Source organism: Saccopteryx bilineata, chromosome 1 (genome assembly GCF_036850765.1).
Source record: "Saccopteryx bilineata isolate mSacBil1 chromosome 1, mSacBil1_pri_phased_curated, whole genome shotgun sequence".
NCBI classification, from domain to species: Eukaryota; Metazoa; Chordata; class Mammalia; order Chiroptera; family Emballonuridae; genus Saccopteryx; species Saccopteryx bilineata.
The window spans coordinates 356402929-356429022 of NC_089490.1; the positions used below are offsets into that span (position 1 = coordinate 356402929).

General features: G+C 38.5%; 1 protein-coding gene across 4 annotated transcripts in view; it reads right to left on the reverse strand.

Annotated features, from left to right (window-relative positions):
- SBF2 (SET binding factor 2) overlaps positions 1–26094 on the reverse strand; it is a 513016-nt gene that overhangs the window by 94512 nt on the left and 392410 nt on the right. For all 4 annotated transcript variants that reach the window (XM_066250933.1, XM_066250932.1, XM_066250931.1 and 1 more), the window contains exons 18-22: positions 13940–14110; positions 11054–11316; positions 8285–8457; positions 5696–5769; positions 3327–3522 (exon numbers count right to left, since the gene is read on the reverse strand). In XM_066250933.1, coding sequence (XP_066107030.1) covers positions 3327–3522; positions 5696–5769; positions 8285–8457; positions 11054–11316; positions 13940–14110 — 877 coding nt within the window. The remainder of the gene's footprint in view (positions 1–3326; positions 3523–5695; positions 5770–8284; positions 8458–11053; positions 11317–13939; positions 14111–26094) is intronic.

Consider the following 26094-nt stretch of genomic DNA (forward strand, 5'->3'; position numbering starts at 1 on the left):
CTCTGGGTGCCATACAAGACCACTTGGTTTAAGATTCTCTTACAGGAAGGGCAGGGTTTTATACAGAAAAACAGAAGTATCCTCAAAGACTAAAAAGATATCTATGATATTTAATGTAAGAATAAAACAAAAGAGAAAAAAATTTAAAGTCTGTTTCTGTATGTGGGAAGAGGTGCCCTACTACATGTATGTGCCGTTGGAAGAGAGAGGACCGGGCTCAGTCCCAAGATTTGTAGGTGTTTAAATACTAAAGCAAAAACAGGGAAAATATAAATAATTATTTATCAAGTATCTGAAGTTACAGAGATGAGAGTCTTGACAAGAAGTGTCACATGTGGGACCTGGTTGGGTGGTTCAGTGGATAAAGCATCGACCGGGAGTGCTGGGGTTGTGGGTTCGATCCCTGGTCAGGGCATGTATGAGAAGTAATCAACAAGTGCACAACTACATGAAACAACTAAGTGGAACAACAAGTTGATGCTTCTTTCCCTCTCTCTCTCTCTTCCCCTTCCTCAAATCAATGGGGAAAAAGAAGGTGGAGAGTTTTCTGTTCCCCATGAGACAGGAGAGTCACATATAGAACATAATAACATGTGATTAGTTCCCAGGTTTGAGGGAACAAGACTAAATATTTCAGAAGCGGCAAAGATTTCTGCATCCTAAACGGCTACAGAATGATTCCTGGAGGAAGTGAGAGGGAAAGTGAGCTTTGAAGAAAGTGTATGTTTGGATTCCTAGCGGGGAAAAGGGAAGGCATTTCAGACAGTCATACCAGTAACAGAACAGGAGCAACAATAAATAGGGAAGGTCCCTGAGCCAGTGAGGCAGCGGGGTGGGATCTGATCCGGGTTTATGTGACTGAAGTGCCCATATACTTATCCACTCATTATCATCAGAATTCCTCATTCCTTGGACCTGTCAATTCCTAACCTGGAAAATTCTGATTATCCTCTATACCCAGGGGCTAAACAAAATCAGGATGAACATAGGATTTAAGTTCATGGATGTATTAAACAGTCTATGCTTACATGACACATATAAAATGATCAGATTTCTATGTCATTAAAGGAAAAGTATTAAATTAGAAATTTAAAAAGAGAAATAAAATAAAAGAGGCAAATAAAAAAGTGTTCTCTGATTTAAAAATTTTTTATAAAATGTGAAATTAACCACAAAATTGACAGGATAAAGCAGAGGACAATACAAGCTTTCACAGTAAGTATGTCATTGATTTGCTGAAATTAGAGCAATTTAAATGACCAAGAGTTTCATATATTTATATGTCTACTATATATGTTTATGGCCACTGAGCTCACAAAAGTCATTGTACAAAAATTATAAGTACAGGATACTTAGTTTCTCTTAAAAACACATGTGCTTTCTTTTTTTTCTTAAAACAATTTTTAAAAAAAAATTAATTGATTTTAGAGAGAGAGGAAGGGAAAGAGACAGGAACATTAATCTGTTTCTGTACATGCCCTGACTAGGGATCAAACTAGTAACCTCTGTGCTTCAGGACAATGTTCTAATCAACCGAGCTATCTGGCCAGAGCACATACATGCTTTCAAATACAAATGTAGTTTGTGTATAATATGACAGAAGAGGGCCGAAAAATTATGCTCTATTTTCATTCTTTTTCAAAATGAGCACTATTCCTATGGATTCATTTTGTTTATTGAAAATTATGGCTTTTTGATTATATAGTAAATAATCTTTCATGACCAAGATAATGAACCATCTTGATTCTATCCACACCAAGAATTATACAACTGTAAGATTTTAAAGACACTGTATTTTATACATCTGAATTCTACTGTCTAACAAAATGCAGAGCACACAGTATGTGCTCATCAAATGCTTCTGAATAATTTCAGATGATGAAGGAACTTTAGTGACCATTTATCCCAATGGCTCCCAATCCTCAGTATGCATCCCAATCACGTCTGGCCTTAAAAACATACAGCTACCTAGGTCTCCCTATTCTTACAATCCTAATTCAGATTTGAATTCAACTCTTTGAAGGTTGGGCCTAGAATTGGTATTATATGTTAAAGCTTTCTAGATAATTCAGATTCATTAGTCAAGACTGTGAACCACTGTGTTATCACTAATAAAGCTCAATTCTTTCATTTTTATTTATTTATTCATTTTAGAGAAGAGAGACAGAGAGAGAGAGAAAGGAGGAGGAGCAGGAAGCATCAACTCCCATATGTGCCTTGACCGGGCAAGCCCAGGGTTTTGAACCAGCGACCTCAGCATTCCAGGTTGATGCTTGATCCACTGCGCCACCACAGGTCAGGCCAATTCTTTCATTTTTATAAAAGAAAAACTGAAATCTACAGAGGTTAGAAGACTTAAGATATCAAGATCAGTCAACAACAATTTAAATCTGAGCTTCTTGATTTGGAGTCAAACCTAATATGTGTTTCCATCAACCATGATAGTTTGTAGAGAGACTACAGTGATTTTTGTTCTTTATTCTTAAATTTGTGTTGACATGGTTTCAACTGTCCCACTTAATATAACACCATCCAAACCCATCATCATGCCCGCCTGCCCTATCAAAGTCTCTTTCCACCCTGTTCTCCCACGTTGCCCTATCTCCACCCCCCTTTCCTCTGGCTATTGTTACCCTGTTGTCTGTATAGATAGATGTGTTATGTATATATGTTTTTTTTTGCTAATCCCTTCACCTTCTTTGATCTTGTCCTCTCTTACCCCTTCCCTGTGACAGCTGTTCATCTGTTCCCTGTGACCCTGCCTCTGTTGAGAGACTAGTGATTTTAAAAAGACGATTCAAACTTGATAGGACATGATATTCCTTTCTAATATAGAAGATGTATAGGGTAGTAGAAAGTAGAAATAGAAGTTGAGAGAATTTAATGACTAGAAGAGAAGTTGTCTGCTAAGTGGGAAATGGAGTTAGTGGAAATGGGATGAGAGGGAGGTGGGGTTAGTTGGTGTTGTACAACCCTGTGATGCTTAGCACATTGTGCCAAAAAAGTTAGCTTTACAGTTAACTGTAGAACTCAGAAAGGTAGGGCAATCAGCAAGGGGCACTGTTAGCAACCAGACACTGTGAATATTCCTAGTCACAATATGCTGCAATAAATTTATTGTTAAGAAGATACTTTGGATCTTCGAGTAAGACTCTATGATCCAAATTATCAGTAGCTATGATAGACAAAAGTATTGTTAAAAAAGCATGTGTGGCAAAAGGCTTACTTGGAACCTGAAATGATCTGCAAATCACTATACCAGATGGAACCACACCTCACGGAGCAACATGCACAACCATATTTTCATGGCATCACATGAACCGTACCTAGCTGGTCATGGGGCGTCCCTCTGAACAGAATTCTATATGTTGTGAGGAACAAGGCTCCTTCTGCTGGCAGCAGCTGGGGGCCTCCAAGAAGACCTCCTGTGGCTTCTTCTCTTCCGTCAGGATCAAGAAGGACACGAAGACCTTCACAGACAATTTCTTCTCCTGGCAGTAAAGCAGGTCTAAGAATCTTGGGCTAACAATAAAAAAAGTATTTTAGACATAATTCTTGTGAGGTTTCCAACACTTAGACAAGGTTATCTTTTCAGTTACAGATCTAAAAAACTTGAGCCAGACTTCCTAGGTAGTCAAAATGAGAAAAAAGTTTTGGGAAGAGGCATAAATGTTGTATCTTCAAGCAGATATGAGAAGATTTTTTGCAGCACTACTTATTAAAAGAAAAGTCATTGGGAATGACTAAGATGTTTGAAACAGCTATTCAATGTAGTAATTTTTAAAAAAGTGACACGAGTCCCTGGCCGCTTGGCTCAGTGGTAGAGCATTGGCCTGGCGTGTGGATGTCCTGGGTTTCATTCCTGGTCAGGGCACACAGGAGAGGCAACCATCTGCTTCTCCACTCCCTCCTCCCTCTTCTCTCTCTTCTCCTCCTATTGCCATGGCTTGGTTGGAGCAAGTTGGCCCCAGGAACTGAGGATGGTTCCATGGCCTCACCTCAGGTGCTAAAAGAGCTCAGTTGCTAAGCAATGGAGCAACAGCCCCAGATAGGCAGAGCATCGCCTCATAGGGGGCTTGCTGCATGAATCCTGATCCTGGTGCATGTGAGAGTCTGTCTCTCTGCCTCCCCACTTATCACTTAAGAAAAATTAAAAAAAAGAAAGTGACAAGAATTTATATGTGTTAACATAGAATGATATCCCAGATCAAACTAAGTAAAAAACATGTTGAAGGCCCTGGCTGGTTTGCTCAGTGGATAGAGCATCAGCCCAGTGTATGGACATCCTAGATTTGATTCCCAGTCAGGGCATACAAAAGAAAAGACCATCTGCTTCCCTACCCCTTCCCCTCTTCCTTCTCTCTCTGAATCTCTCTCTTCTCCTCCCACAGCCAGTAGCTCAATTGGTTCCAGCATCGGCTCTGGGTACTAAGGATAGTTTGGTTGAGCACTGGCCTCAGGTCCTAAAAATAGCTCAGTTGATATGAGCATCAGCCCCAGATGGCGGTAAATTCCCATCAAGGCACATGTGGGAGTCTGTCTCACTATCTCTCCTCCTCTCACTTAAAATAAAAAGTTGCAAACCAGTATGTATATTATGATCTCCTTTTTGAAAAAAGAAATTTGTAAAAATATGAACCAAACTATTATAGGTGATACTATCATGGTTAAGGATCATGGTGGGGTGGGGGTAGGGAAGATCATGGGGGACTTTCACTTTGTACAATGTCTATTTCTTTAATGTGTCAATTTTATACAAAGAGCATGGTTTTATTTGTAAAGTAGAAAAACAAACACTTAAAAAATGGATGCATCTTTAAATTAAAGACTCACTCTTCTTGGCTCTTATTGAAGATTAACATAATAAATGGCCAAGTAATGACATTTAAACATTTTAGGATATAAGGAACCACATGATACACTCCTCTGAAGAGTTCAGTACTAGGAAAACAAATCCATCTCTCCTGAAGATCTAATATACTTCTTTTAAAATAAGCAATAAAAGCTATATAAATCGGCACTATCCTTTTTCTTGGTTCTAAGAAACTCTGAGCTCTCAGATTTCTGACAGAAATATCTTTCTTATCCATCTGGCTTCTGATTTCTCCTTTGAATTGATTTTCAATAATTCTGTTGTATAGGTAAGACGGCCCTGAACACTAGTCCACAGAGTGGTGCCAGACTGGCTGCAGAAGAACCACCTGGGAGGGTTGTGAAAGCAGAGGTTCCCAGCCAGGTCCTAGGATACTCCAAAAGGGAAGCAAGGAACCAGGAGGGTGGGGCAAGGATTAGGACTCTCAATTTTAACAGACTTCTCAGATACTTGTGATGTAAGCTTGTAATGTATACAGATTTAAGAACTTGGTGTTTTTATGGTAACTGCCCTAGGTCTTTTTTTTGAAGTAGGCAGAGCATAAAATTTTGACTTGGAAGTTGAACATCCGTAGTTTATGACCTGCCTATAAAAGCTGACTCAACAAAGGGGTTACTATTGCTCCTCTGTTGATTCCCCTATTTGGTACCCTTTTTATGAGGATCTATGTGATTAACTCCACTGAAAGTTTACGGTATCATTGAAACTGGAGCTGGTCTTTGTAAAAGGATGGGAGAAGGCCCTTTGGGGGCACGGGAGTCTATTGTTGCTGTGTTTATGAAGAGATGGTATAACCCGGAGCATGTGGTCTGAAATAGTTACCTTTTGTATGGGTGGCAGTCTTCTACTCTCTCGATGCACTGCTTCCAGGGTCTCAATGTGCATGGCTACAATGCCTGGGATTAGTCAGAGTATTCAAAATGAAAGAACACAAAACAAGCAGAATTACAACAAATTCTGGATATTTTAGAATTAAACACTAATCATATTTTGGTAGTTCCTCAGAGTTAAATCATGGAACCAGCAACAATTCCTAGGAATATATCCAAAAGAACTGAAAATAAGGATTCACACACATACTTGTAGATCAATATTCATAGTAACACTATTCCCCAAAGCCAGAAGATAGTAACAATCCAAGTGTCCATCAATAGAAAAATAGAGAAAAAAAAAAGGTGGTAGACCCATACAATAGAATATTCTTCAGTTATAAAAAAGAATGAAGTTCTGATACCTGCTAAAACAAGGATGAACCTTGAAAACATTAGCTAAGTAGAGCCAGACATAAAAGAACAGATGTATGATTTCACTTATATGCAATATATAGAAGAGGCAAATTCATAGTGATAGAAAGTAGATTAGAGGTTACCAGGAGCTGGGGGGTAGAGACTGCCTGAGTTATTGCTTAATGGGTACAGAGTGTCTGTTTGGAGTGATACAAAAGCTTCTCTAATAGTGGTGATGGTTGTATACACTGTGAATGTAATTAATACCATTGAATTTTACACTTATAATGGCAAATTTTATACTATATGTTTTATCACAATTAATTAAAAAAACTAATCAGAACATAATAAGTACAGTTGGTACTCCATATCTGTGGGTTCTGCATTTGCAGATTCAACTAAGTGTGGATGAAAAATATAAGGTCTACCGGAAAGTTCTGTCCGTTTCTATCACAACAAGTTTTGACACGTAAGCACATGTTTATTTGGCGCATGTGTGCCTCTCTATTTTTATCACTTAATGTATACATACTGACGTATCAAATTAACTAAAACAAAGTTGATTCACGTTAGTCTTATGTGTGAAGCGATAGTGTACCCATGGCTACTGATAAAATTCATTTACGCCCCTGTAATTTTTACGAATTTCAACAAGGAAGAAATGCTACAGAAGCATGTCTGTCGCATCCACCATATTCCCCGGACTTAGCACCCTCTGATTATCACTTGTTTTTGTCCTTACAAAATTTTTTGAAGGGCAAAAAATTCAAAAATGAAGAAGATATCAAACAAGCACTGGTTCAATTTTTCGCATCAAAAGATAAAACATTTTCAAAAATGGGATATACAAATTGCCCTCACACTGGTAAAAAATCATTAATAATAATGGCAATTATATTATTTAATAAAGTTTATTGACAGTTAGAAAAATTTGTATTTTGTTTTATTCCAAAAATGAACAGAACTTTCTGGTAGACCTTATATTTTTAAAAGTTACATTGTTGCTTGACCAGTTGGTGGTGCAGTGGATAGAGCATCGGACTGGGATGCAGAGGACCCAGGTTCGAGACCCTGAGGTCGCCAGCTTGAGCGTGGGCTCATCTGGTTTGAGCAAAAAGCTCACCAGCTTGGACCCAAGGTCGCTGGCTCGAGCAAAGGGTTACTTGGTCTGCTGAAAGCCCGTGGTCAAGGCACATATGAGAAAGCTATCAATGAACAACTAAGGTGTCGCAACAAAAAACTGATGATTGATGCTTCTCATCTCTCTCCGTTCATGTCTGTCTGTCCCTATCTATCCCTCTCTCTGACTCTCTCTCTGTCCCTGTAAAAAAATAAAAATTAAAAAATTAAAAAAAAAAAGTTACATTGTTGGCCCTGGCCAGTGGCTCAGCAGAAGAGCATCAGCCCGGTGTGTGGAAGTCCTGGGTTCAATTTCCGGTCAGGGCACACAGGAGAAGTGACAATCTGCTTCTCCATTCCCCCCTCCCTTTCTTCTCTCTCTTCATCTCTTCCCTTCCTGCAGCCATGGCTTGAATGGTTTGAGCAAGTTGATCCTGGGCACTGAGGATGGCTCCATGGCCTTGCCTTAGGTGCTAAAATAGTTCGGTTGCTGAACAATGGAGCAATGTCCCAGATGGGCACAGCATTGCTGGGTAGGGGGCTTGCAGGATGGATCCCAGTCCGGGTGCATGTGGGAGTCTGTCTCTCTGCTTCCCTGTTGTCATTTAATGATAATAATAAAAAAGTTAAATTGTTGCTGAGTGTACTATATGGTTAGGTTTATAATTGTTGCATCTGTACTGAATATGTACAGACTTTCTTTCTTGTCATTATTTCTTAAACAATATGGTACAACTATTTATATAGTATGTATATTATATAAGGCATTATAAGTAATCTAGAGAGGATTTAAAGTACACAGGAGGATCTGCATAGGTTATATGCAAATACTATGCCATTTTATATAGGGGACTTGGGCATCCATGGATTTTTGGTATCCATGAAGGGCCAGTGGAGTCCTGGAACCAATCCTTTGTGATAGCACTGGAGGACTATAAGTAGCATGGCTAAACTACATGGATGACAAGTATTATAGGTGTTAGGCTAGAAAAAGTAGACCCATAAGAACAATTCTTACGCATTTAACTCCAATATTCTAGTTCTTTAATATCTGCAAAGGGATTACCTGGTATCATACAATGAAGGCTCTTGATGTGATCCTGAGTAACTCCACTCTCTGTACAAACTTTGTCAATAAATCGGGTAATGAAACGCACAACGGAATTGGCGATGTCGTTATTTTCTGAGTCTTCAAACCCACTTTCTGTATCATAGCTCTCAGCAACACTTCCTGCAATACTAAGAAAATCAAGGAAAGAAATCATGGTCAGTATTCAAAATATGACAAATTACTACTACATCCCAGTCAATTTCCACAGCAGTTTAAACTTGCTTAAAGAGATGTCTACTCAAGTTGAAGGCACACTTAACGCTGTGGCTCCTTTATAAGTGATGATGGTGAAACCTGATATTCTGCTTGCCTACATCAAAAGCTATTGTCAGGGATTGTTCTTTGGACCCAGATTAAAAAATATTTTTTTTAATAAGGAATACCTTCTATTCTCCTAAAAGGAACCCAGGAACCATAGAAAACAAAAAAGTGACTTTTTAAACTTTTTTTCTGATACTACTTAAATCTTCTAAAAAAACTTATCCCCCTAAGTTAATTACCACATGGAGCCAAAGTAACATAGCTACCTTTGGCCTTAGGCAACTGGGGGACATGTTCCCCAGTAGGCAAAGTAAAAATAACATTTTCCAGCAAATAGCACATTCTTCCAAATGGAAGAACCAGATTATCCTATGAATCTTTCTCTTTTTTTTAAAGACTTTATTCATTTTTTATTTATTTTATTTTTGTGACAGAGACAGAGAGAGGGACAGATGGGGACAAACAGACAGGAAGGGAAAGAGATGATCAGCTTCAGTCCTTTGTTGCAGCTCCTTAGTTGTTCATTGATTGCTTTCTCATGTGTGCCTTGGGGAGGGGGGCTACAGCAGAGCAAGTGACCTCTTGCTCAAGTCAGCGACCTTTGGGCTCAAGCCAGCGACCATGGGGTCATCTATGATCCCATGCTCAAGACAGATGAGCCTGCGCTCAAGCCAGTGACCTTGGGGTTTCAAACCTGGGTTCTCCACATCCAAGTCTGACACTCTATCCCAGGGGTCTCCAAACTACGGCCCACGGGCCGCATGCGGCCCCCTGAGGCCATTTATCTGGCTCCCGCTGCACTTCCGGAAGGGGCACCTCTCTCATTGGTGGTCAGTGAGAGGAGCACATTGACCATCTCATTAGCCAAAAGCAGGCCCATAGTTCCCATTGAAATACTGGTCAGTTTCTTGATTTAAATTTACTTGTTCTTTATTTTAAATATTGTATTTGTTCCTGTTTTGTTTTTTACTTTAAAATAAGATATGTGCAGTGTGCATAGGAATTTGTTCATAGTTTTTTTTTTTTATAGTCCAGCCCTCCAGCGGTCTGAGGAACAGTGAACTGGCCCCCTGTGTAAAAAGTTTGGGGACCCCTGCTCTATCCACTGCACCACTGCCTGGTCAGGCAAGACTTTATTCATTTTAGAGAGAGAGAGAAAGAGAGAGACAGCAAGAGAGAGAGAGAGAGAATAGGGGGAGGAGCAGGAAGCATCAACTCCCATATGTGCCTTGACCAGACAAGCTCAGAGTTTTGAACTGATGATTTCAGTGTTCCAGGTTGCCATTTTATCCACTGCACCACCACAGGTCCGGCCTATGGACCCTTCTTTTGTTTGTATTTCTCTCTCTCTGAGTGCATCACAGCCCTTTTGATTACTCTAAAACTATCATTCTTCTGTAAGTGGTAACATCATGCATGAGAAGGCAATAAATCTGAAGTAGAGGATGTGAGACATCATTCCCTGCCCTTGTCGCTCATTCAGTGCCCACTATTCAACAGATGCCCCACCTCCTCTTCCTTCTTTTAGACTGCTGATTATGTAAAAGATGCATTTGCTGGTTCTCTTTCCTCCAAATCCAACCACCCTAGCTGAATCAGTGTTAAAGTGAGCTGAGCAGTGAATATGGCCATCATATCGTCCCAAAGCATTAACAAACTTAGATGCTTTAGCCTTTCACAATGTAAACTAGGTTGTAGAAAATGTGAAAATGTCATGAAAGGCATAAAAAGCAAGGTGGGAAAAAGAGTAACGGACGTGCTACTTAAGACAGGGAAGTCAGGAAGGCCTCTCTGGGTAGGTGACATCTGAGCTGAGAAGTAAATGAATGAAGTAATTCTTACGTGTATTTCAGGGAAAGCATTGCAGACTGTGGGATAATAAGTACAAAGGCCCTGAGGCAGCATTATGCTTAGAGTGTTTGACATCAGCCTTAGCAAGGAGTCAGATTTGGTTGACAGAGAGTGATAGGAAATAAGGTCAGAGCAGAAGTCAGGGGCCAGATCCTGTCAGGAATGAAGAGTTGTTGTAGAGCTGAGAGGAATGTGTGGTTGAGAACATGATTATAGTGGGTGGTTTTTATAAAAAGGTTCACTATCATGGTTATAGGCAAATGTAGTGGATAAGTGAGGAAAACAGGGCCAAGAAACAAATACTCACTTAGTAAGAAGGAGTTCATTACTAATTTTACAAAGTGATTTTGTAAGCTGCTCTGGCAGAAAGTAACTGAAGGGCTGGGTCAGTAGTACACGAGACACTGGAAAATCAGGTCATGAGAAAGGAGAGAGTATGGCAGGTGGTTGAGAATAGTTGCATGAAGTGGAGGTCTTCTAGTGGAAAAGAGCTGAGCATGTCTGAAAATGATTAATTGTTGACATACATTCAGCAACATTTGTCCAAAATACTTTATATTTTCTGCTAAACCAGGAAGAACAGGACGGCCTCTGTGTGTGCACATTCGGTACCTGTTTGTGACAATGCTGTTGCTCCCACTCTCCCAGTCGCCTGGTGCTGATGTTCTTAGGAGCTTATTTTTACTTGTATCTAGAGGCACTAGCAGGTTGACCATGAGGTTTGCAAAGTGAATGGCCTGACTGAAGACAATGCTTTCCTCCCGCTGCACCAGCTCCTGCTGCGTGGATTTGCTCAGAGTGGGCCACAGGCAGAGCTGCTCAGCTGCCAGGTCCATTGCTGTCTTCTCCTGATATTGGTCATCAGGAAGCTTGTTCTAAAAAAACAAAGTGACATAATCCAAGTCCATCACTTCACATGAAATTCAAAAACCATGGAGGATGTTTCAATAATTTATTAAATACCTATACCAGAAAAAATGAAAACATATATAAAACATAACAACAACAACAAAGCAAAACCTAGTTTTTTATACCCAGATCCAGCCAGCCTTGAGTGGAACCTACGTGACAAACCCAAGGACACAGCAGCAGAGCACAGAGGGATACACTTCTCATTGCTGACACTTCATTGAATTTATTTCTCTCTGTGGCTCCATCCATTTTTGGTTGCCAGTTATAACAAATTATTAACCTGAGTACCTATAAATGCTCGGGTATAAATGTTCAAGTATCATTTATTCTTCTGCTCTTTGGGAGAAAAAGATAGAATGACCAAAGTCAAAATACAGAGCTAGATTTCCTTGTAAATAGGGGACTCAAACATTATACATGAGTATATGGGTGACTATGGGATTTTTAAGAGGGGCTTCTTGGTAGGGTGAAGAGTTACACAATAATAGTAACTGACATCTGCATGGCACATTACAGATTGTAAAGGGCTGGTCTATCTACAGTCTCACTTGTATCTAGCCTGGGGGTCAGAGGTAGACTTCTTTAGAATACAGGACACAGAAGCATTGTAATGTGTTTGCTTTACAAATGCTTTTGGGATATACTACCAATAGCATTATAGCTACTTTAAAAACTGTCAAAGGCTCTCCAGCAGCCCAATTATTTCTGGAACACAACCTCAAACTAATAGTGCCTGTCCTTATCCAAGTGCATCTGATATTGTGAAAGAAAAATCTGAGTTTAAATTAAACCCAATTGCACATACAGTACAAAATAATAATTTGGAATATCCTATAGTGTTATTTGTTATTAAAATTTCTGCTATAACCATACTTAATATTAGACCAAAATATATTTAAATTTATGAGGCAGAGAAATATTTGAATACTACTGTGTGAGTTCCGTTAGATATCTCAGTTCATTTATCTCACAAAATAGAAGGCCAAATTAAAATAGAAAGTGTTGGGAAGGATCAGCAACAATGGATTAGCCCAGGATGTAAAATTAAAAATTCCTCAAAGTAAATCCACAATGATAATTAGTCTTTAATTAGCCTCATTCAATTAATGAGGATAAAAATTTCTAACATTTATTTTTCATGACATGTCAGGTACTCTTCAATGTACTTTACTTGTACTAGACATTAAAAAATTTTTTTTTGAGAGAGAGGGTGTGAAAGAGAGAGACAGGAAAAGAGAGTGAGAAGCATCAACTTTGTAGTAGCTTGAGCTTCTGTACATGCTTTAACCCGGGGGCTCAGGATGAGCCAGTACCCAGTTGTTCAAGCCAGCGACCGTGGGCTTCAAGCCAGTGATTCTGGGCTTCAAGTCAGTGACCTCTGGGCTCAAGCTGGCAAGCTTTGTGTTTATGTGGACTATCCCTTGCTCAAACCAGCAGCCCCACACTGACGAGCCCGTGCTCTGAGCCAGCGACCTTGGGGTTTCAAATCGGTGATATCAGTGTTCCGGGTCACTGCTTTATCCATTGTGCCACCACTGGTCAGGCTAGACATTAAAATCTTATATAATTATATCTATTCATTTCACCAATGAGGAAATAAGGCCCAGGGGGAAACATGAATTGCCCAAGACCAGATAGTGAACAACATTTTAAATTTTCAGAAAAATTTTAACTACTTGTTCAAATTAAAAACAATTTTCTTCATTTTAAAATATTTTCTGGATATTTTTCTTAAAAATATTGTATGCTAGTAAAATAAATAGAAACATATAGAATATTACTAGAAGAAGACCTAGATTCATTGTTGGCATACTTTTGAGCAGTATGTAAAAATTTTGAGTAAAATGAAATAAATTTTACATTTATTTTAAAATCAGTTAACTTTAATTTGACATTTCTTCAAGAAGTTAATGGGACAAAGACATGTGCGTGGGTAATTTAGGTTCATTCTATTCAATTTTCTATAATTGTTTCCAGGGAATTCTTATTTATTAAAATATAACATAATAATTCTAGTGCTAGAGACTGTATTGAGGCCCTGGTTAGTTGGCTCAGTGGTAGAGCGTCAGCCCAGCGTGTGGAAGTCCCGGGTTCGATTCCTGGCCAGAGCACACAGAAGTGCCTATCTGCTTCTCCACCCTTCTTCCTCTCCTTTCTCTCTGTCTCTCTCTTCCCCTCCTGTAGCCAAGGCTCCATTGGAGCAAGGTTGGCCTGGGTGCTGAGGATGGCTTCATGGCCCTCCACCTCAGGCACTAGAATGGCTCCATTTGCAATGGAGCAACACCCAAGATGGGCAGAGCATCGTCCCCTAGTGGGCTAGCTGGGTGGATCCTGGTGGGGAGTCTATCTCCCTGCCTCCCCACTTCTCACTTCAGAAAAAAAAAGAACTATATTGAGAAGTTATTATGGAAAACACATGTCAGAAATCAACAGAAGAAAGATGCTCACCACATAATTCCCTAAAGTGAACTCCAAACACACTGGTGAAAGTGACTAGACTTCCTTTCACCCTGGGAATATCTGAATAAGCTTTCCTTGAAGCCAGGATCCCAGACCCACACATGTACCTTTCTTCCCTTATCTTACCTTTTGCCTCAGATATGGGGCATGATTGTCCTCCTTGGCTGAGAGATACAGGGAGCGAACTTGTTCCTGCACTGCATTGTAAAAGGTTGTCTCCCAAAATTGCTGATTTGTCCAAATAGGGTGGTCCTGTACACAGGTGTAAGCAAACTGACTGACTCCGGGGGCTAGTTTCTGTGAGAACACAATATAAAATATACATCACCATGGGGCTGGCAGAGTTATGACAGTGCAGAAGGCTACAAACGCCACAGGTAACCACAGCTGTGCTCGAAGGACTTACTAAACAGAGTCTAATGGCAGTATAAGCTCAGCAACCAGCAAAATACTTATTTTGTAACTGCTGACTTTGGGCTTGCTAGATAACCTTTTGAAGTCTCAGTCACTTTATCTATTAAAAAGAATATTTTAGCAACAGCTAAAAATCAGTTATTATATGATTTAGCGAATACATGAAAAGTACCTAGCACTATACCATGTACACAGTAGGCACTATAGAGTTGGTAGCTTTATTATAATTTGCACACATAATAAAATTCATTACAACCTAAATATAAAATTCCAGATAATTTAAAATTTCTTCTACTTGATTTTAGAGTACATTTTTGCAGGGGCACTAATTAAAATGTGAGTGAGCCTACAGTTTGGCCTTACACCCAGAATGAGGGCATAGCATGAATTTAGGACCAAGAGGAATTACACCCTCTCTACTGCTCACTCATCCTAGCCCTTTACCTCCCCACCAAGGCTGCTGCCTGGCTCACATACTCCTGAGGAGCCTATCTGGGCTTCATGGGCATTTTCTGGTAACCAAGCCTGGGTTTGGAAGGCAGTCTCAAACCAAACCTTCCTTCGCAGGACTTCCTGCTGGGCTTCAGTGAGAGTAAAGCTTACTCTGTGATTAACAGAGGGAAGGGAAACTAACTCTTGCAGACACTTGAGGAACTGCATAAATATTTATATATCTTAAGTAATTCTAAAAATCTTATAAGATGCACATTATTATTGCCAATTTAAGGAAGAAAAAACAGCAGTTCAGGGAGGTGGAAATCACTGTCCAAGGCCACATAGCAATTACATACGTGGTAGAACTAGATTTCAAGCCCAGAGTTTGGTTGGTCCCAAAGCCCCTGCTTTTACTACACCAAACTGTCCCGCAGAGAAACTGAAAGCAAATCATAGATTACAATAAATACAAATTAGCACTTCTGTACTCTAGAATTTTCTTTTCCAAAGTAATATTTTTGCCTTGAAACCTCTAATATGAATTAAATTCACAATGCATTTTATTTTATTTGAATATTTGTAAGAGGTTTTTTTGTTTGTTTGTTTGTTTTTTGTATTTTTCTGAAGCTAGAAACGGGGAGAGACAGTCAGACAGACTCCTGCATGCACCCGACCGGGATCTACCCAGCACGCCCACCAGGGGGCGACGCTCTGCCCACCAGGGGGCAATGCTCTGCCCCTCCGGGGCGTCGCTCTGCCGCTACCAGAGCCACTCTAGCGCCTGGGGCAGAGGCCAAGGAGCCATCCCCAGAGCCCGGGCCATCTTTGCTCCAATGGAGCCTCGGCTGCGGGAGGGGAAGAGTGATACAGAGAGGAAGGAGAGGGGGAGGGGTGGAGAAGCAGATGGGCGCTTCTCCTGTGTGCCCTGGCCGGGAATTGAACCCGGGACTTCTGCACGCCAGGCCGACGCTCTACCACTGAGCCAACCGGCCAGGGCTTTGTAAGAGTTTTTTGAGCTACACTGATGACACATGCCGAAGAGCAAGATCTCAAATGCAACTTGAATTTAAAAATTTTAAAAATAATTTACACTGCCAAATTTCAGTTCATGATTTGAGTCATCTTTACACAGCTGTTGCTTTAACCTCTAAAGGTTAAAAGATATTTCAAAAACATTTAATCCATCATAATGTCTCAGCAAACAACAAGTAACATTCTCAATAGACACTTTTTTGTCCATTTTATTCTTTAGAATTGAGCTCATCTGTTTTCTGTGAGTAGCATTAAAATTTCTAAGTTTTCTTTTGAAGCATTTTAATAAGGTGAATTATCTTCTTCTGAGATGTTGGACACTGAAGATTACTATTAAGATAATATACAAAGCAGTTATGTAGTAAAAGTTGGTTCATTTCTTAGGGATGCATAACAGATATATAAGATACCTAGTAAAAATTATAAGTTCAATACATGCTAATTTTCTTCTTGGTTCCAAGTAGACTTAACCTAGAGCTGGCATAGGCACCACGCACACCATGAAATGTAGTACCAGTGTAGTTAGAAGTGGTGTGCCTATGAATTTGCCTGTGAGAGTCTATGTGTTTCTGTATCCCACGTTTAAGGCCCTTTCAGGACAGTTCTCTGCACTGCTGCTGAGGTGATACAGTACATGTCTATTAGGTGGCTACAAGCTGGGGCTGACCATGAAGCAAAAATCAGGAGTTTCCCTAGGGAACGTTTCACAAGGATCATTTTTGGTCTTCACAATGCTGACTGCTCAGTTAAGACACAGCTACTATTGCCCTGTGGGGAAATCATGGACGAAATGTGTGTGGTGCTGTGAGTAGGTAAGCAGAACCCACACACGCTGTGAATCACTTGCTCTTCCCATATTCTGCTTCTAGAGACTAAGGATGTGGGTTGTGCAATTTTTTTTTGTTTTGTCTCTACGCATTCTAAAGACTTTGGGGCAGCGCACCAGCCTATTCTGGAAGGAGACATTAAAGGCACAAAATTCAAACAAGATAAAAGCATAATTCTCAGCTTTCTCATGAAGATAGTCAGAAGCAGCATCATTTCTTACAAATGCAATGCAACAAATGGCAGCTCTTATAATTTTAGAGTTCTAAAATTATGTTAATATAAATGTGCTCAAAAAAAAAAAAAAAGCTCTGAACTAATACTCTCATCAGGTTCCCACATAAAGTGCTTTTAGAATCATTAACACACAAAAAGCTATTGATGGTAAATCTTATTACAACTTGACAGCTCTGCAGGAATCCGAGTGATACTAAAGCCCAGCTTCTCTCGTTCAGCATTTTTCTTACTGATACTGCATTTTCACTTAGCATCTTCCTGCTTACAAACTAAAAGTGAATATGCAAAAACTTCCCTAAATCTTTGAACAAAAGTAAACTGTATATGTTTCTAGGGAGAAAAATGGTGTAAACGAGAGCGACAGTAGCCCAAAGGGTCAGAACCCACCGCTCTTTTTTAGATGGAGAATTACAGTAGGGTGAGGTGATTATAGGATAAACACTTTTTGGTGGCAATAAGGTCACAAATTACTATGGCATCTTATACATGCATAAAAAGTCATTAATTACCAAATACTTCAAATATTACTATTTTTCCAAGCATGAAATTTGCCTGTGTTCTTTGTAGTTTCCTGCTGCATCTTTCAACAGCAAGCACAGGGCACTGTGCCCCTAACTGTTCGGATGGGCAGGGCCACGGCACTGATGGGTAGGTGTGTTCTTATGACCAGCAGAGGGCAGTAGCACCTTGTTCTGCCTAGATGACATCAGGGTTTTTGATAAGAACTGCAAAATGGAGCTTTATAGTTTGGCTGGGCTACAAAGTGGGTGGTAAGATGAAGACTGCATGTCCTCACTGTACATTTGAGAGACCTTATAAAGAAAATAGATTGACCTAAGGTCACACAGCATGATGGGTAGAAGAAAAAGGAATAGAAATAAAGTTTCTCATTATTCTATATCATTTCTGTAAGATAGAAAAATTAAGATAATCCACAAAATAAAACAACAGTATAATTATCTAGAGAAAAAGGCAATGAGATAGTTTAGGGTTTCAGATTCAGTTTATCCTGTTATAGTAGCAGTAGGTTTTAGTGCACAAAGACAATAAGCTCCTATGGATAAAACTATCTCCTGATTTTAATCACTTCTTTGTTTTGAAAAGACTTTCCCAAGATGGTTTCTCAAAAAGGCCCACATTCTCACTTATTGATCTTTCATTTTGCAGAGATGAGACTCAATCCACACCAAGGGAGTGGGAGTGGTAGGAAAGCTATTGTTAAATAATCTCTCTCTTTCCCTTCAATGTTGGTAACAATATATAGTTTATATTTCATAATGATTCTGTCCTAAAAAAACAAGTGATATTTTGCCATGCAATTTTATAAAATGTTTAAGAAATGTGTTGACTTCCTTTCTTATCTAGAAAAAATAGCCCTGAAGGTACTGGATTAAACAATGCCATTCATTTTCCACCAAAGCATTCATAGGAAACCCAGCAAGAGACAGGATATATCTGAGAATAAACTCACGGGCTCATCAACCTGTGGCCAGATTCAAATTCGAGTAAGTGGACACAAATCATCTCAGAGATGAGCTGGTCAAGAGAAAAGTTAAGATATCAGTATTAGAGGCCTATCTAAGGCTAGATGTGTTTGCCCTCCAGGCTCAAGGCTTTAATTAGGGAGTTCAGAGGCAAACTAGATTTCAGGGAAAAAAGCTAACTGGTGGGACTGATATCATAAATATGTAATGGCCTTGAAGAATAATGCAGAATACAGATTCACTGTTTGAATTGCATTGAAATACATGTGTACTTCATTGCATAGTTTAGGGATAATGCCAGCCAGTCCCTGTATGACTACACTGGCCTAACCAAGTCCAGATGGTAAGTCACTTAAAGAATTAATTTCTGAGTATTTTCTGATAAACTTCGGAAGTGCTTAGTCTTGAGAGACAAAAAATGAGAGTAACAGGAAAAATGTGTATCCATAATGTATATTTATCAAATCTTAAACATATCTGCTTTGTCTTTAAAACAACAACAACAACAAAGGACATACATTATAAATTTGGTTGGAGCCCACTGTGTACCTCTCTTGATCCCATTTCCTTCTACCCTAAATTAGGTATATTTCATTCTCATTTATGTTTTATACCTGTATATTCACTAGGAATATACAGGATTATGTTGCAGGTTTCATTTTATACTTTACTGATATTTTTCAGAGTATACAGCTTCTATTTCATTGATTTATGTAATATTAAATTAAAGTATATAATTAATTGGGACAATACACAACTGGCTCTTTGTAAATACAACACTAAGAAGTAGAAGAAGAGAGTGGCCTATAAACAGTGAGTATTTAAGACTGTGCTAATTACCAGTGGAATTTATAGAATGGTAAGGATTTCAATTAAAAAGAGGAAATTGTGAAGATCTACTATAGTTTTCCTGTTCTACTACCTGATACTCTAAGACTGAACAGTGTAAGTAACCTCAATTTCATAATGATCTAAACCTCTCCTGGGTTGCTTAGATGATCCACATACACAATTTCTGTGCTAGAAGTATATTCATTCACCAGTATTAACCAGTATTCACTGATGTGCTAATGTCAGTAATTGGTTGTCATTACAGGGTTGAAGTCCTTAAACCAATTATCTTTCTAATGATTTTCTGTATTAGTAAATATTGAGAGATCAGATGATCAATAAATTTATTTTCTTTGTGGTTCAGAAATTAGTAGAAATCAAACACAAGCTTGTTGTCAAGTCCTTTGCCTGGGTTTAGTATTCTTAAAAATAAAAGACAGAATCTGAAACCTCCCCTCCCCCTTTTGGCAGGTTTTTAAATGGGACCATACTGTGTTTTATTCTGTACCTTGATTTTTTTCAAACATTAATTTGCTAGACTTATTCAGGTAATAATTATTATAATTAACTTGTACTGAGTTCTCACTGTGTCTATTTATTAACTTACTTAGTCCTTACAGAGATCTTACAATCAAGTAGATAAGTACTATAATAATCCCTGTTTTAGAAGGTGAAGAAACTGAGGCACAGAGAAGTTTAGCAACTTATCTAACAGAATAATGTTAGGAAGTGGTGGAAGCTGAACTGGGACTCAAACACACAAGGTTTAGCTACAGAATTTAGTTTCTTAATCTCCGCATGATTTAACTAATATAGAATTCCACTGTATGAATATACAACATTTCCTTGTTTCTGTTAATGAACATTTGTATAGTTTCCAGATTTTTGTTATTATAAACAATGGTTTATGAACATTATCACACATGTCAACTGTCAACTTTGGTTACTGGTTTCAGTACCATTTAACAGTGCCTGCAAACTTGAGAGGGGCCTAAGAAATATAATTTCCATTGTTATCTGTACCAGTAACATTTTTGTGTTACTATATACTGGTTAATTTTCCAATGAGAAGTTACTTAATACAGAATTTTTGAAAATCTACTATTTAAAAAATTAATAATAATTCTTTAATATAAAATATCTAGTCAGTGTTCAAATTTTAATTATTTTATAAATGTTAAAAAAGTCTTTTTAAAAAATAATTAGTTTGAAAGACTAAAATAAGGTCCCTATATCATTATTAGTTTATATATCTGTGAGTTTTACTTTATAGGTTCCTCTACCGTCTGTCTCTCTCTCTCTCCCCATCCCCCCTCCACACACACACTTGCAATCTATTTGTTGAAGAAACTGAATCACTTGTTCAATAGATTTTCCATCAGTCTGGTGGTTGTTAACTGCATCCATCGCAGTAGTGTACTGTGACATTTTTTTCGTCTTCTGTATTTACTGCAAATTGGTAGTTGTATCTAGAGGCTTGATCAGATTCAGGCTTGACTGTTTGGCAAGAATACTGAGTCACATCAAGTTGTCCCTCCTGTTGTGATGTTACAGGTTGTTGATGATCAATGCCTAGATTCATTAATCATTAGGAGAAATAAAATTGTGATATTCTCATTCTAGAATTATTTCTTCACTTAGGATAAATGCATGATTTTATCCCTTCACTTATCAGTTTTTTTTAAAAAAAGTTTATTTTTTAGCATCTGTCATAGGTGACCAACTAGTTTTTCATTCATATTTTTATGGACTCATGGATTTTAAAATTATATGTGGCTTAACTATTCTTACACCTGTTTAGAAAGAAATCAAAATAATCTATCCATAAGTGTTTACTGGAACTTTCTGTTTTTCATTAACTCAAAAGCAAGCACTATGGGATCCTGTCTACAAAGTGCCTATAATCTTATATGAAGAGACAGGAACTCCACATGTGATGGCTGATGAACTTAATAATGTTGTTTATAAAAGCACAGTAAACTGGGAGAACATAACAACAATAAAAACTAGTGGATACATAACAAGGTGTAAAAGCAAAAGGAATAACAGAAGAAAGGCATTGCTAGGTCCTAGGACAGGAAATGAAAGAATTAGCTCTCATGATGTGTACTTGCAAATGGCCCAAGAGCTCAACAAGAATGTTTAGAATGCATTATCTTTAATAGCTATGCCCTCTCCAAAGTTAGAAATTTTAATGTTTAACTATGGAGAAACATTGTTAACACAAAAGAATATTATGCTGCTCGACCCCAGATGGGGTTGCCGGGTGGATCCTGGTCTGGGCACGTGCGGGAGTCCCCTTCTCTCACTTGGAAAAGAAGAAAGAAAAAAAAGAATATTATGCTGCCATTAAAGTGGTTAATATGGCACTGTATTTATGAATGAAGTGTTTATGCTATATTTTAGAAAACAAGTCAAATATGCAATGATAATGCCTGCAAGTACACAAAGATTGGGAGGAAAAGGCACAATGAAAATGAAGTAAAGGGAATGGAAATCGAACAATTTATTTTCCTTCTTCAAAAACAATTTTAAGATATTTAAAATAATTAAATGAGGCAGACGAATATTCTTTGGTCTTCTAACTCCACTGAAATGACAGCAAAAAATTTTGGCAAAAAGGTACAAGAAAAAAATGATAAAAGAGAGAACTCCAGATCAGCAATGTTCACAAAAGTTTAGAAGTTATAAAATAAATTTATAAGCAATAACAAACTTTGAAGATCAGATAAAACTGACACCCCATACTACATAGAAAAGGAAAGCCCTTTCCACACTTTAAAATAGTGAGAATTTTATGGTAGATGAATTACATCACAATAAAAGTAATGAAAACAAGCCAAATGTTCATTAACTGGTGAATACAATGTGGTAGACACACACACCTGCACACGTACACACATACACATACTGTATGAGGTACTTATACATGCTATACTATAGATGAACCTTGAAAACACTATGTGAAGTAAAAGAATATAAAACGTCCAGAACAGGCAAATTCATAGGGACAGAAGTTCATTAGTGGTGGTCGGGGCTGGGGCAATGGGCAGTGACAGCTAATGGGTATGGAGTTTCATTCTGTGGAAAGGAAAATGTCTTAAAATTGATTGTAATGGAAGGGAATATACTAAAAACCATTAAATTGTGTACTTTAAATAAATGAATTTTACTGTAGTGAATTATATTACAATAAAATATTCCTTAAAAGATTGCTTATAGAAACTGTGAAGACATGTGGAAACTATATTATCTTTGTAACTTTTGGTAGATGTCAAAATATTCCAAAATAAAGGTGTGTTTTTTTAAAGGAAGCTGGTGTGGCTATATTAACATAAGATGACTTAGATTTCAAAGCAAAGAATATCACCACAGATAAGGTCATTTCATTATGGTAAAGGGTCAATTAATCAAGAAGACATAAAACCCAAAATGTTTCTATACCAAATGAAAGAGCTTCAAAATACATAAATGTAATATGATAGAAACATAAGAAAAAATAAATATACAACTATAGTTGAAGATTTCAATATCTCTCTCTAAATAATTAACAGCAATGTATAAAATAGACTTAAATTACACTATCAACTAAACCTGATTGTCCTTAATAGCACAACAGCAAATACTCAAGCTTTTTACATGTATATAAAACATTTACCAAGACAACCTGAATACTGAGTGATAAAATAAGTCTTAACGTATTTAAAGAGTTCAAATCCAGCCCCATGTTCATTGCAGCTTTGTTCACAGTGGCCAGGACATGGAAATAATCAAAAAGCCCGTCAATAGATGACTGGATAAAGAAGATGTGGCACATATACACTATGGAATACTACTCAGCCATAAGAAATGATGACATCGGATCATTTACAGCAAAATGGTGGAATCTTGATAACATTATACAGAGTGAAATAAGTAAATCAGAAAAAAACAGGAACTGCATTATTCCATACGTAGCTGGGACATAAAAGTGAGACTAAGAGACATTGATAAGAGTGTGGTAGTTACGGGGGGTAGGGGGAGAGGGAGAGGGAGAGGGAAAGGGGGAGGGGCACAAAGAAAACTGGATAGAAGGTGACAGAGGACAATCTGACTTTGGGTGATGGGTATGCAACATAATTGAACGACAAGATAACCTGGACATGTTATCTTTGAATATATGTATCCTGATTTACTGATGTCACCCCATTAAAAAAAAATTAAATTAAATTTAAAAAAAAGTTCAAATCATATAAAGCATATCCTCTGATCACAGTAGCATTAAATTAGAAATCAATAACAGAAAGGTATGTGGAAAATCTCCAAATATTTGGAAACTAAATAACTCATTGATCCAAAAAGAAATAAAAGGGGAAATTAGAAAGTACTTTATAGTAAATGAAAATATAACATATTAGAGCTGTGGGGTGCCACTGATACTTTGGGGGAGATTTATAGTACTAGATGCCTATGTTAGAAAAGAAGAATGGTCTCAAATCTATGACCACAGCTTACACTTACAGAATTAGAAAAAGAAAAGCAAATTAGCCCTGCCCAGATAGCTCAGTTAAGAGTATCGTCTCGATATGCCAAGGTTATGGGTTTGATCCACAGTCAGGGCACATACAAGAATCAACTAATGAATGCATAAATAAGTGAGCAACAAATTGATGTCTCTCTCTCTCCCTTCTTCTTACCTTTCTCTAAAATTAATACATTTTTAAAAAGTGTTCCTAAAAAAATTTTAAAAGGCAACTTAAAAGTCAAAGCAAGCAGAAGGGAATTAATGAAGGCTTTAGCAGTCATTAATGAAATAGAAAAGAAAAAAAACAATGAAAATCAGTGAAACCAAAACCTGGTTCTCTGAGATTAACAAAGTTGACAAATCCCTAGCCAGACTTATAAAAATAAGAAGATAAAATTACCAATATCAAGAATGAGAGGTAACATTACTAAAGATTCTACAGCTACTAGAAGGATCACAAAGGAGTATTATGAACAATTTTATGTCAACAGTATTGACAACTCAGAGGAAAGAGACCAATTCCTTGAAAGACACAAGCTACCAAATCTCACTGGCACTTAATATGTATTTAGCAAACCAGGGGCTCAAGGAAATAGTGGGGGCAGTGGCCTAGTGGTTGTACAGGGTCCCAGTGCAAAAGCCCATGTGGGAAATCAGGGATGTGTCTGGAAAATATAAGCACCAGCCTGGGTAGAACAGTAAACAGTTTAGGGGTCTGCAGGGGAAGCGAAGCAGGCCAGGCACCTAGAAAGCTGGCCATGGCCATTTAGCTCTAGATCAGCGGTTCTCAACCTGGGTCGCGACCCCTGCGGGGGTCAAACGACCAAAACACAGGGGTCACCTAATGCCATCGGAAAATACATATTTCCAATGGCTTTAGCAGCTGAGAAGCCGCGCTACCACCTGCAGCAGCACTATTCAGCTTGAACACAGGCTGTTATGGACCTGCGTTCCAAACTGAATGCCTGTGGTCATGCGCAGACATGATTGCATCATCCGTCTGGGGCCTAAGGGGCAGGAGAAGGGGGGGGGAGCGCTCCTCGGTCCATAGCAGCGCATTACGTGTGTCCAGCGCTTGCTGACGTCATCAGTGGGCGGGTGCAGCAAGCGCCGGAGGACAGAAGCCTAGGAGGCGGAGAGCCAAGAGAGCCTGCAAGACAGCCTGCTGGTGTAAAAATGGTTAATAATGTAAAAACAGTGCACACACCATACACACAATACTGTGTAAGTCTAAGGTGCTTTGTGTGTAATCATTACACAGTACACAAAGCAGCTTACACTTATACAAAGCACCATACATTTACACAGTGTGAACTACATCGGTCTTATACTATAAGAGACCACTATAAGATGTAGCTCACACTGTTCCCCAATGTATAATTATCTCCCATATCTCCCACTAATTTTCCATATTCTGAATGAGGAAACTGCTGAAATCAGCGGTTTCCGGCATTGGATCCGCCTCCTATTGATTTCATTGGGAATGCTGTGGATTTTGTGGAAGAGAGCTCCCAAGAATCTCAGGTTACCACATAATCCGCTGCAGCCTCCTTTTGATTTCAATAAGAGGCGGAGAAATGACAGTTTCCGACACATTTCTTCCTCTCCTATTCAAGTCAATGGGAGGCCGCAGCAGATTCCGCTCAAATATAGAGCATGTTGCTTAATTTTTTCCACGCTAAAACTTTTCCTAGAGCAGAAAAATTTCAAAGGTGGAATCCGCCACCCCCAATAGACTTCTATAGGAGGCAGATCTTTTACACTGCAGAATCTGCACAGCAGATTCCTCAATGTGAGGCCTCTTTCAGTCTATTGGGGGTGGCGGATTCCACCTTTGGAATTTTTCTGCTCTAGGAAAAGTTCTAGCATGGAAAAAATTAAGCAACATGCTCTATATTTGAGCAGAATCTGCTGTGGCCTCCCACTGACTTGAATAGGAGAGGAAGAAATGTGTCAGAACTGCATTTCTGCCGTACAGGGGATCTCTCTTCTGCGGAATCCACAGGTCTCCCATTGAAGTAAATGAGATGTGGATTCCACTGCAGAAACCACTGCTTTATAGTATGAAAGAGCCCTGAAAGATACCATGCTGTGCAGAAACTGCAGTGTATCCTATGACGTAGTTCACACTGTTCTATATAAAAATCTTGCCACTAATCTGGAAAAAACAGATCCATCAGTTAAGCAGCTATTTACGGAATGGTAGCCCCAATACACTAGGTAAGGAGGTCCATTAGTAATAAATATTTCTCAATATATAATTAAATATTGTTTTTGTGATTAATCACTATGTTTAAATTATGTTTGATTTGTAGCAATGAGAATACATAATGCATATCAGGTATTTACATTCCGAATCATAACTGTAGAAAAATTACAGTTATGAAGTAGCCACCAAAATTATTTTTTGGTTTGGGGTCACCGCAACATGAGGAACTGTATTGTGGGGTCACAGCATTAGAAAGGTTGAGAACCACTGCATGTAATCGGTCAATACTAATAGTAGGTTAAAAAGACAA